At 38.8% G+C, this 13,439-nt stretch overlaps 1 protein-coding gene across 4 annotated transcripts in view; it reads right to left on the reverse strand.

The window, feature by feature from the left end:
* Positions 1-2,709: 2,709 nt before the first annotated feature.
* LOC128869991 (cadherin-87A) overlaps positions 2,710-13,439 on the reverse strand; it is a 290,958-nt gene continuing 280,228 nt past the window's right edge. For all 4 annotated transcript variants that reach the window (XM_054112599.1, XM_054112587.1, XM_054112591.1 and 1 more), the window contains 8 exons: positions 13,023-13,200; positions 12,762-12,936; positions 12,297-12,700; positions 12,051-12,211; positions 11,856-11,957; positions 11,696-11,777; positions 10,565-10,789; positions 2,710-6,967 (listed from right to left, as the gene is read on the reverse strand). In XM_054112599.1, the coding sequence (XP_053968574.1) occupies positions 6,893-6,967; positions 10,565-10,789; positions 11,696-11,777; positions 11,856-11,957; positions 12,051-12,211; positions 12,297-12,700; positions 12,762-12,936; positions 13,023-13,200 (1,402 nt within the window). In that variant the 3' untranslated portion in view covers positions 2,710-6,892. The remainder of the gene's footprint in view (positions 6,968-10,564; positions 10,790-11,695; positions 11,778-11,855; positions 11,958-12,050; positions 12,212-12,296; positions 12,701-12,761; positions 12,937-13,022; positions 13,201-13,439) is intronic.

Raw genomic sequence — 13,439 nt, forward strand, 5'->3', positions numbered from 1 at the left:
TGTGAGAAATCCTACTCCCAGGGGTCCCAGATGCTTCAGCATCAGCGCGTTTAAGCCGTCAGGGCCAATGGCTTTCGATGATTTCGAATGGTTGATGGCCCCCTGAACCTCATCACCGGAGAAAGTAAGTGGCGCACTGTTGTTCGTCAGTTTGTGCAGCCTTCTGGTAGCACGACGCTTGGTTCTGTCGCCCGGAGGATGCAATATAAAAAGCCGGCTAAAATAGCTCGCGCATCTCTTCGGGTCCGACGAAGTGCAACCGTTGAAGGTGATAGCCACCTTGTCGTTGTGCTTCGTCGGGTTTGACAGAGACCTAACGGTGGACCAGAGCTTACTCACCCCAGAGGTGAGGTTGCAGGTCTTCAGGTGCTTAACCCATTTGGTCCGCTTATGCTGGTTTACCAGTTGCCGGATCTCCAAATTGAGATCCCTTATGCGGGGATCCCCGGGATCGGCCTGGCGTAGGTGGTCACGCTCGTTTGCTAAACTGGCTGCTTCGGCTGGGAAATGAGGACGAATGCCCTTATAACTTCCAGCTGGAATGAAGCGAGCCGCAGCAGCTGTGAGCACCTTGCGGAATGCGCGTTCGCCTATGCGCACATCAGTGGGGATGGGAAGAGCGGCGAAGGTGTCCTCAGTGAATTCCGTGAAGCCGGCCCAATTAGCTTTTTTAAAGTTAAAATAGGACCGGTGATTCGCGGAAACGAAGTCGGCAGGTCTCTCGATCGAGACGATAATGGGCAAGTGGTCTGATGCAAGCGATAGCATAGGTCGCCACGTTATGCTATTTATCAGACCAGCGCTAGCAATTGTTAGGTCAGGCGAGCTGCTGCAATTGCCCACTACCCTGGTGGGGGCGTCGTCGTTCACTGTGCTGAATGTCGAGTCGTCTATCTGCTCTGCCAGTTGCTGTCCCCTACGATCATTTGGCAGGCTTGAATGCCAAAGATCGTGATGCGCATTAAAGTCACCTACAACCAATCGGTTTTCACCTCTGATGAGCGCACCTATATCAGGGTGATATCCTGCCGGGCAGCAGGTGACAGGGGGTATATATACGTTAAATATTTCGAGCTCGGAATCGCCTGATCGGACAGCTATGCCTTGACATTCTAAGGTGCTGTCCCTGCGGTCGATTCCTTCATCGATAAGACGATACTGCACAGTGTGGTGGACTATAAACGCTAGGCCACCACCATTGTCTCGCTCGCGATCGTGTCTGTGCACGTTATAGCCATCCCTGGTGATCAGAGATGACCTAGCGTGCAGCTTTGTTTCTTGGACCGCAGCTATCTTGATACTGTGCCGGCTCATAAAGTCGACTATCTCGTCGACCTTACTCGTAAGTCCGTTGCAGTTGAATTGGAGAAGCTTAAAGCTTCTCGGCGAGGTCAGTGTAATCCGGGGTGTGAGGGACGCGTGGTGTTGTCTGCGTTGGGCCTGCTGCGCAATCCACTGTGGCTGTTGCGGCCTGATGGTGGTGGGCGGCCGCGCCTCCGAGGGCGGTAGTGGGTGCAGGGCTCTGCAGCAGGGGGCAACGTAGGCAGTTGTCCACTCACGGGTGGTGCGCAGGCCGGAACATCTCCGAAAATGGCACCAGCCATTGCAGGAATTGCATTGGACTGTTACCAGATTCTGAGGTATTACGGCCTGACACACGGAACAGACTGTGCGGGGGACCAGGAGCTGCTGGTTTGTCCCCGCACTGGGGTTGGAGCTGGAAGGAAGGGGAGGGGTTGAAGGGGAGTTGTGTTGCTCCGATAGACTGCACCGCCCTAGCAGGGCTTAGTGAACCGCTACAACACCAACAACATGTCTAATTTCTTTGCATCTTTAAGAAATGAAAATGATACCAAAAATGTCCATCCATCTCCACTCAAACATATTTGCTCTCTTGTTACTAATCAATTCTTAAGTGCTACTTGAAGTGTGCCTGGGGTACTCTTGCCATCTTACTAATCAATTTTCTGTAAATTGTGTAGTGTACTTGTTAACTGGTCAGGCTGCTCTAAAGGTATTGACTACTCTCTTAACTACCTCAAAACAGGTTCAGCGATGAAGGCCACACTTTCACTAGGTATATTTTATATACAATCCGAAATGATTTTTCTCTGTGTAACCGATCTATTGTTGTTGTTTTGTAGCATAGATGTACGGAGAAAGCTGCTGAAGTGGCAGTCCTTGGCCGGATATAAATGCGGGTCGTTGCGGTAACATAGAACCGACTGCCGGGGGATAAGCGATCTTTCAATGGTACCTGTTGAGCATATCTGATCATTTGGCTAGAGCGCATCCCGATCTGGCTGTCGTTACCACGCAACTAGCAATAGCGCTCTTTCTTTCCGCTCTGCTTAGGTAGGTAGACTAAACTCGTAGTGCTTTTAATCTTAGCAGGTCCAGCTTTCTCTTAAACTATGGAATTGTATGTGATCGGCACATATGTATGTCAGCTCTATTCGCTCTCATTGACTTGCGGTGGTTGAGTTGATGGAACACTTTCTGCATAATTTCCACGTCTACATTCTGCGGAAAACGGTTAAACTTTTAAACAATCGACAATCTTCGACAATTTATTCGAAGATTTGGCAGATTTAAATCAAATGGAAACACTGCAGAGTCGCTGCAGTATTCTAATAAAGACCTAACCTAAATTGAATATTTGAATTGGCACCACAAAAACAAAAGAAATCAATTTTACTCATGTTTAAATAAATACATTTGCTTTATTTTTAACGACTGTTTCGACGCTGCAACTTACATATTGAGATTTTATACTTAATAATTTCACGCAAATATTATTACTCTATTTAATACTTACAATTTAAAATAGTTACATATCTTTATTACTTTATTTTTAAATACAATTTTTTTTGTATTTTATCTATCATATATATAGTATATGTAAAGAATTTTCAATAGAAGTAATATTATTGATTAGTACACTACAGCACAGTTAGTACACACTGGAAGAATCTTCAATGAATTCTCTTGACGTTGATGTAAATCGAGAGAGAAGTATTCCAAATATTTTACATATAAGCCATGCTTTCAAGTGCCTGAAAAAGTTTTGTTTGAACGTTACAGACTTCAATATCAAAAGTTGTTTATCTTGCTAAAATCCTGCCTTATAATTTATTCACATACATAGAATTTTGAGTATGAAAAGTGCACTGCGAAAAAATAAAGCATTTTTAATTCGGTTGTTCTGCTGGTGGACTCTAGACAACGATTGTTAAGTGCATGCTGCAAAAAATTCAGAAGGTGTGGCTAACACGAAACCGTTATCCGGCTCTCAGAGAATTTGAAGAAATCAGCTGATTTGCTGATGTAATAGGAGATGTAATGATGGTTAATTTACGACAAAAAATCAGCGCAACCATTGCTCAAGATACTTCGTTACCGTCTGAACAACAACTGATTATGGTGCTCACACTCATTAACGTATCGTAGTCCCTTTCCGTTGCCCGAAGGATACATACGCCCGTATCAGCTGACACGATTTAACAACGATATACGGTGAGAATTCATTTACATGAGGCTCTCATTAGTTTCATGGTGCCAGCTGACACGAGCAAACGTTGGTGAGTGTGAGCACAATTATAAAGCGTAGAAATACGCGTGAAATGAGCGGGCACACTTTCGCTGTCGAATTCCCTACGACGTAGCAGCCGAAGTATATATATATATATATATATAATTGGCGCGTACACCCGTTTTGGGTGTTTGGCCGAGCTCCTCCTTCTATTTGTGGTGTGCGTCTTGATGTTGTTCCACAAATGGAGGGACCTACACTTTCAAGTCGACTCCGAACGGCAGATATTTTTATGAGGAGCTTTTTCATGGCAGAAATACAATTGGAGGTTTGTCATTGCCTGCCGAGGGGCGACCGCTATTAGAAAAATGTTTATCTTCATTTTGGTGTTTCACCGAGATTCGAACCTACGTTCTCTCTGTGAATTCCGAATGGTAGTCACGCACCAATCCATTCGGATACGGCGGCCGTAGTTACTGTCACAATTTTACTTCAGATGGCCAAAGCTTGTAATCTATCATTCTTGGTCAAACGCAATTTTAGAGAAGTCATGGGGACATCACTTTGCAAAATGCGCCTGTTGCTGCTGTAACGGTATAGCACTCTACGCAAAAATTCATGAGGAATGGATCGAGTTCTTGAGTGACGTAGACCCGACTGTTGCGGGAACGTTCAAGAAATGCTCTTACACTTCCTTTTCTTCTACCAAATAGTGCTTCGGTTGTATACAAATATTTATGTGTACATGTGTGTATAACTGTACGTTGTAGCAGTGATTACATTGAGCAAGGATGGCTTTTTGTTTAAATTGCAATAAATTTACACAAATATTTTCACAATATAATTGTTGGTATGTATTTAATATTATATGTGTATGCATGTATATGCCCTAATATAATATAACTCCACTACTCCACAGGTAGCGAGCTTTACAAGATTTTTGTAGAATTACGAATATATTTTCAATAAAACTAATGAAATGTGCACATATATATACATATACATGAACATATGTATGTATGTATATACATATATGTATGCATGTGTCTATATACATATATGTATGCATGTGTCTATAATATACATATGTACGCATTTCATTCTGCATATTTGTGTGTTGTTTATTTTTACAAAGTGTAGTTATAGCATACAAGTTCATTTAGCATAAAGAATTGTTAACTCAAGTCAAGGAATATTTATTATTGTAAATTATTCTAATTATATTTATTATAACTAACTATCATAATTTAAGCGCTGCATTGAATGTAAGATATATAGAAGATATATGTATGTATATATATGAAGTTACTGAGCCAAGCTATTGCCAAGTGATCGAAATATTTTAAACATTGTCGTAAATTTTTCTGAAAATTGGGTTACTTGTAGGCTTGAGCATAATAAGAAGTAAACTGGAAAAGATTTGAAAAATAAATTAATAATTTTCAGACTGCTTCAATGTTGAAAATTTGGGTATAGAGTTTTTTAAAGTGAAATGTCTACGGTTTTTTTAACATTTAAATATAATTTTTAAATATGTTTTTACATATTTTCTTAAATTTTTTTATCCTAATAATAGTACATCCTAAATCAAAAAAGAGTTAAAAAAAAATGTTTCTAAATTTAAAAATTTGTGGAAAAATAAAATTTTTTAAGGGTTAGGGGTAGTGAGAATTTTTAAAAAAATTGATTTTTTTTGCATTTTCTTAAAGTATAATACCTTTGAAATATTGTGTGAAAACAAATACTTTTCGAGTTATTCAACAATTAACAAAGGGCGCTGCTCCGGAGCGTTCGAGAGCAAGTAGCAAAATTTTAAATGCGTTTTTCTCAAAACTATGTTTTTTAAATTGGCGATCACCGTAACTTAAAAACCGCTTGGTAGATTTCCATAAAATGTATACTGTATTTAAAAAACATAAAAAACTCGTGCCTGATCGAAGGATTTTTTTTCCAAAAATTTCGATTTTTTTAACAATTAATTATCGGTTTTTTTCTCGAAAATCTAAAAAATATTTCCTGAGGCCGCCATATTGTTAATTATGAAAAAAAGCTTCGATCAGGCACACAATTATCTACTAATAAAATTAATTTCTCTTGTCCGATTAATTTTCGATGAACCTCCAAGGACTTGTGATTATCACCACAAGAGACTTCTGGAGAAACGGGCTCCATACAAACAGCGATAACTTTTACAATTACTAATTTTTTTTTGAAATTTTGCTAAAGTCAAGTAAAATAAAGCACCTGACTAGCAAAAAAAAAAAAATATCGAAAATCATCATTTTTTCAGACCTCTGACTACCCCTAACCCCTTAAGAACGCCCGCTCAGTTTTTTCTTATTTTTTAGTCAATAGAAAGATACTACGCTCGGTAATCACTGAAAGCTGCATAGTGGGATTACCATAACTTTTCGAGTTATTTTCAAATACGTGCAGCACAAATAACCAATTTTCAATAAAACCTACGCGAATGCCCAAAATACCTGGATGACTTGCATTGGAATCGCTTTAATTTAAAAATACGTTCAAGCATTTTAACAGCGCATCACTTTATGCGCAGAAAAAATTCACTAAGCAAACTTAATTAATAAAAAAAGTAAACAAAATTCATATTTTAAAGTAAAACTTATATAGTTCACATGGAACGGAAGAACTTATTGTGTAGGTTACTCGAATTATAATTATAATTATAATTAATTTGTGTTAGTTATTTTTTCGTTGCAATATCTACTTTTCGCTTATTGTCTCATTTTTATATATTTTTGTATTCTTTTTTGTTGTCTCTATTTTAACGATTTATTCGCTCTGTTCGATTCGAGTTGTTTTCATGGCTATGAGCTTTTGCTCGTCATTGGAGGCCTGACGCTATTATCGCCGCCTACCTTATTAGATCGCATACCGATCCTCAAGCTGCCTCGAGTATTCCTTATGTTGTTAAGACTAAATACAAATTATGTATTTTATTTATAGGTATGTATGTATGTACTATATATTGTATATGCATAAGCTTTTGTTCTTCATTTGCTTACAATTATTGTTAGTTATTACTTTCGCACTTTACAGTACATAACTACTAAATACATATGTAGGTATATACTTCACAAATTTTCGCGCACTATTTACTTGTATGTACTTGGCATACCCAAACCATCACCTAATTTTAAGTTAGTTATGCTTTTAAAAAATTTTTAAAATTTTTATTGCATTACTAACTTATCCAAGACATTCGAAAAAATTATGCATATTATGAACCAATTATAATTTACAAAATCCAAAAAAAAATATTATGTATTGAAACTAAATGCCAACGTTTACAGTTCTATACACAATCCAGGTCCAGTTCATGGCATGGGTTGAATTTTATATGAGCTCTGCTACTGCATCGTCACCTTCGCGTATGGGCGCTTGAAATGTGGAGCCAGTAAATTCGTACATCTGGAAATATAGGCCGTCGAAAATTACTGTAGAAAATATAATAATGGATTTTTATATAGGACAATATATATATATATATGGGGCATTCTTCGCCAACCGGACACCCCCATCTGCCCAGAACAGTTTTTATAAAAAAAATTTTTCCCTATGCCGAAATAAAAGCTTATGTCATGTACTTTAATTTGTCATGTGGCACTTTTTAAATATTCAAGATGGACGACGAATATTGACATGATGCTCGGGGGTTTCTGGGTTCGCTGCTGAATATAAATATTGAAGGAAATTGCTGAAATTGGAATTTTTTTTCATAATACAGGATTTTTTTCACAGTAAAACTTTTTTTTCTTCTGGAGAATTGGAAAATCTTTTAATAATCTTTTCCTTTTTGTTTGAGATTTGGAAGGAATGGCTTTTTAGTATTTCTGGTACTGGTGCTGCAGACTCAAATCTTTTGTTAAGCTTCCAACATATTTGTCAATATTCGTCGTCCATCTTGAATATTTAAAAAGTGCCACATGACAAATTAAAGTACATGACATAAGCTTTTATTTCGGCATAGGGAAAAATTTTTTTTATAAAAACTGTTCTGGGCAGATGGGGGTGTCCGGTTGGCGAAGAATGCCCCATATATATATATATACAAGATTAAGTCTAAAATAAAAAAGACTGAGTTAAAATAGAAACGACAGGAGCTTTGTTCTGATAACTTCGAGTTTCTTTATTCAAAATAGTCCCCTCTGGCCTCGAAACACTGTTTTGCGCGATCTACTAGCTTTTCGAAAGAGTGTTTCAGGTCATTAACCGGAATGCCCTTCAGGATGTCGGTACAAGCCTTTTGGACGGTGTCTACGGTCGTAAAATATTTTCCTTTCATGGCCAAATACAATTTTTCGAATAGGTAGAAGTCACAGGGAGCCATATCAAATACGATTTCTAGTCAAAAAAACAGTCACAAGAGTGTATCGATGAGATGGTGCATTATCATGCAATAAGCGCCAGCTTCCTCCTCGTGGTATTCAAGGCGAATTGGACGACTGCGTTGCAAGATAGAAAATTGCATTGACTGTTTGGCCCGTTGGCACGAACTCCTTGTGGACGATTCCCTTGGAATCGTAATGAGGTCTTTCGAATGTTGAATTCTTAGCAATTTTTGGCCCTCAGTTAAGTTGTGTGGAATGAAACGTACAGGGTTTGATTGAAAAGTAATGAACCTTATTTTTTTTAAGCAGTTTTATTAAACCTTTTGGCTTATACAACTAATATTCTTCAAAATAGGACCCTTGAGCGTCGATACACCGCTTAAACTCATCCGCCGGAATCGTGTTCAATTCGGCTGTCACAGTTTTTTGGATCGCCTCGATGGAGTCGAAACGCCTCCCCTTCAGCTTTCTTTTCAGGCGCGGGAACAAGAAGAAGTCCGGAGGGGACAGGTCTGGGCTGTAGGGAGGGTGGGGAAGCACCGGAACCCTAGCTTGGCCGATGCAGAAATGCAGAGGAAGGCGGTGTGCGCCGGCGCATTGTCGTGATGCAGGGCCCAATTGTTGACGGCCTTCCTTGAACGACTTGTGCCACCGTTTTACCTGGGCACTGGACAGAGATTCCTCCCCGTAAGCCTCCTTGAGTAGCCCAATGGTTTCGGTACTCGTTTTGTTTAGCTTTACGCAAAATTTGATCGAGTAACGTTGCTCCAACGATCGCTGCACTTTCGCCACTGCAAAATCCTAACACACTTTTAAAACAGCTTTTACGCGCGGAGCGATGTTGACTGCACCGCTGTTGCCGGCGAACTGGGACCGGTTTCTAGTGGAAGGGGAAGGTCTAACGATCATTTTCCCGCGGGGGGGCTCATTACTTTTCAATCAAACCCTGTACACAGGCCTTTCGTAAGTCCAAATAATCAGTTAAAATGTGTATGATAAATCGATGTGTTGGAGATATTCAACTCCGATTGATAAATTTACGAACAATGTCGATGGAGTTTCGGTGATTACTGATTTTGGGTGGCCCGTATGTTCATTGTCATTTAAGTCCTCACAACGTGTAAACCACTTATGGACTCTGACACGAGATAGACAATAATCGCCATCATCTTTTTTCATCAATTCAAATGATTCGGTAAACGTTTTACCGATTTTAAAACAAAATTTTTGTACCGATGACACAAACACACTGACACTTTAGATGCCATAACTTCGCTTCCACTGAACCGAATATTACCAAGCTTTCACCGGGAGTCAGCTAGAGATGTAACTTCCAACGCATTAACTCATTAAAAAGATGGCGCCATCAAAAACATTTTTATGACGCCAGACTTGTTTATTTTGGACTTCACCTTGTATAATTGGCGCTTACACCCTTTTTGGGTTTTTGGCCGAGCTCCTCCTCCTATTTGTGGCGTGCGTATTGATGTTGCTCCACAAATGGAAGGACCTACAGTTTTAAATCAACTCCGAACGGCAAATGATTTTTATGAGGATATTTTTTATGCCAGAAAACAAAATTTTATAGTTAAATACAAATGCAGAAAACCCAAATAAAGTTCTCATTTTCATCGCCGTTTTGAGCCACGTTCGAAAATTATTGAAAATAGTACTGATTTACAAATAATTAGTGAGTTTTGTACCCAAGACCCAGATCCATACAGGTCATTAGATTGTTATCGTTTTCTTTTCAAAAGTGATGCCTAAATGTCTGTAGCGAATAATTCCTAGATGGTACCTTTTTAATGTCATCTTTGACTTTTATTTGTAGACAGATGCACAGTTTTACATAGTAGAACGACTAGTCAAAATTATTGAAACTTATTAAGAAAAGGTCGATCTTAAAGAACAACATAACGCAAAGTTCGTGATATTTTTGGTGGAAGTAATCGCCCGAATGAGTCGACAATTCAAGGCTTGGTGAAAAAATTTTAAGAAACTGGTTCGGTCGAGGATAGAAAAAGGATTACCAGTGCAGTGTAGTCACCGATCATTATCGTCCAACTCATCTAACGGTAGGCCACATGACAAACTTTCTACTAAAACTTGGAAGGAAAGACGTTCGTTTAATGGTCGGTATTATTACAGGGCACAACCCATGAGGTCAGCATATGACCCCCATTGGAATCATTGAGGACCCAATGTGCCTGTATTGCTCAGAGGAGGCGTATATCACTGATCATGTTTTCTGTGAGTGTTCTGCCTTTGTTAGAGCAAGGCTACCAATTTTGGGTTCCGATGTCGTGAGAATGAGTAATATTCGTTCTCTAAAACAGGATGTTTTTAATTGAAGCTCTTTGTCTGCAATAGGTGGTGGCTGGACTCTGATAACGGCATTTGGGGGTCGCGAGTTTAGGAAGGTGGTAAGGTACTCCCGATTAATGTCTGTCTGTGAACTGTCCGATCCAGTAGTTGTAGTCGTCTTCGGTTCTGCATCTCGTCGGTGTAGTCGAATAGAGTGGCTCTGAGATTATTTGCTTTCCGATTACTTAAAAAATTGATTTTTGCAAAACTTTTATTGCTTTTTATAATGAAATAAAAAAAAAAAACATTTCAAAATACATATGTATGTCTGGCTTTACACAATATACAAAAAGAAATATAAATTTCTACTCACCGATGGCGCTCGATTGTTGCGCAACGTCGCATAATCGGCAAATTCATTTGTATGAGCATCGTGTACACGTCCCAGCGCATTGGCATTGCTCATATTCACACCACCAATATTCTCTCCGTTGTGCACAGCTGAACTACTCAGACCGTGATTGCCATTACGTGGCTGTATAGTTGCATATGTGTTGTCGACAACACTATGATGTGGCACATGACGCTCCAATTGAGCCTGGAAATGAAATAAATTCAATATTTTTTTAGAGAATATAGAAAGGGAACGGAGTTTTTAGAAAATTATGATAAAAGGTAAAATTAAAATAAAATAAAATAAAAAATTCGCCGTAGTCAAGTGCGTTGGTTGGCCGGGCTCGAATTTCCGGCATGAAATACCAAATGATAGAACAAGTTTTTTCAAATAGTGGCCGCTCCTGGACAGGCAATAGCGAATCGACGAGAGTATTTAGGACATGAAAAAGAAACCATTTGTCGTTAGGAGATGGAGGAGGAGGAGCTCGGTCGAACACCCTAAAAGTGCATAAGCGCCAATTATATATATAATATATAATTAATAGCCTTGAGATCGGTGGGAAACACCCCGGAATTAGGATGAAACTCCTTCCAAACACGAAGGTCAATTAAAAGTTTGGTTAAAAATTCTCATTTTTTCATAATAAAAAAAATTTTAATTCGGGCCTAGACAATCCCCTCCAAAATCATATACAAGCATTTAAAAAAATTATTAAAATCGGTCAAAAATTGCCTTCTCTAGGATTTTTGAGCAATATTGGTCGACAAGTCTCCATTGTGGGACAGTCTGATTTCCCAAAAGTGCAGAAAATCGGAAAGGAACGCCTAGGCTTTCAGTTAATACCTCGAATGTTACTGTCGATTAAATGCAGCTCAAATAATTTTCATTAGCATATCCACGACAGTCTGATTCACAAAAATGTGTTTATGCCCTCACAAAAAATAAAAATAAAAATAGCAACAAGTACTAGCAAAAGTGCTCAGTGCCATTCAATAGCACCGTATCCGAAGCTTTTGAGATATATGGTACAATACCAACTAATTACTAGAATCGTTCTATCCCACTGCCTTTTTTACTGACTCCACGATTTATTTATTTTATTCTTACCGGTGAGTCCGAATTCGAGATATGATCGGGCTCGGAGAAGACCTGCATAGTCAGCTCCTGCTCCTCGTAAAGCTTGAGTTTTCTGTAAATAAGTTTAATAATTAAGTTTTAAAACTACATAATTTCTGGGCTCATTTAAATTATTTTATAGAACACTCACTGCTCTATCCAGAGAGGATTCTCTGTTGTATTCAAATCTTCAATGATTTGTTTTTTGATCAAAGCTTCTTTGCGGCGATTTTCTACGGGTACGGAGAGATTCCTACGAAGCAGAATAAAATGAAAATATTAGCAAAAGTCCCTTCTAAGGCTTTTTATTTGCCAAAAAATTTATGAATCCCAATCAAAAACCTACCAATGCTTAAGACAGCAACACAGCACAATAAAGCTAATGACGCCTACAAAGAGCACAATGATTAGCGCCACCAAACCTGCCACGGCCAAATCAAATTCATCCTGGACGATGGTTATGTAGGCGGGTACGACATTCTCAATAGCAAATCCGGCATAATAGTCCTGCAAATACGACAAAGTATCGCGAGTAAATAGAAGATGAAAACGAAAGTAATAACTAATTAGGCTGCAAATCTCCTCAACTCACCCGCAAGTAATCATAGTTTGCATCGATAACCTTTAAAATCTCATCGACTGCAGCGATTTGCTGTGAATGGGGCTCCACCGCATGGAAAAATAAATCGCACCAGTCCATTCGTATGCGTCCCATTGCATCCACATGATAACGTATCTCATCAACTATGATGCGGTGTTGTGTCGCATTACGCAATTCAGCGATTATTTCTTCTTGCTCCTGATGTACTTCTTCAGGTGGACGAGAGAGTATAACGCGCACCAACTGCGTTGAATCAAATACCCAAACATAGACTTTAGTGCGCGTGGATTGCTGTGGTTGTTCCAATTCTTTGGCAATTACTTCCAATTCAAAACGATCCTGATTATACTCGGCCATAAAAGCAGCGGTGGTGATACGACCGTCGGGCGAAATAGCTTCAAATTAAGATAAAAATGCATTTAAAAGTTGAGAGTATATAAAATGTATTGCTCTTACCAAACGGACTTGGCACTATAGAGCCGGTCGCCTTCGTGGCGCCATATTTATACAGATTAGACGCCACAATCATGTACTCAGTTTTGGCATTCTTGCCGGCATCTGCATCGGTCGCATTTACTATGGTTATTATACTGTTGATGGCGGCTTTCGCATTAACGCCGGCATAGTAAACCTATGATAAGAAAATATTAAAACGAAAATTTAGTTAAATATACGAGTCTACTTATGAACAGTTGTGTATTTTGAGTGGTGAGTTACCTCTTTTTCAAAGATTGGCGCATTATCATTCTCATCGAGCACTGTTATCCACACCTTGGCCACTGTATTATCCCGTCCGAGACTTTTTATTGAAAACGAAGCGCGTTCTTCTTCAGAAATATGCAAATCTGACTTAATGCTGGCGAGAATGTAAAGGGTGTAGAAATCAGTATCTTCCCTGCGGTGGAAAATAAATGTTGAAAAGAATAAAAAAATTAAGAGAAAAACAAATATGTATTTAACTTAGGCGTATGGTATGTATTCTATTTTATTTTAATTCTATGTTACGATATATTATATTTTGTTATGTTATGTAAAGTTTTGTTATATTTCGGTATCTTTTATTTTATCGTTTGTGTTAGATTTAGTTTGTCATTTTGTGTCAAGTTATTTTACACTGAACTGTGTTATGTTCAG

The sequence above is a fragment of the Anastrepha ludens genome, chromosome 2 (genome assembly GCF_028408465.1).
Source record: "Anastrepha ludens isolate Willacy chromosome 2, idAnaLude1.1, whole genome shotgun sequence".
NCBI classification, from domain to species: Eukaryota; Metazoa; Arthropoda; class Insecta; order Diptera; family Tephritidae; genus Anastrepha; species Anastrepha ludens.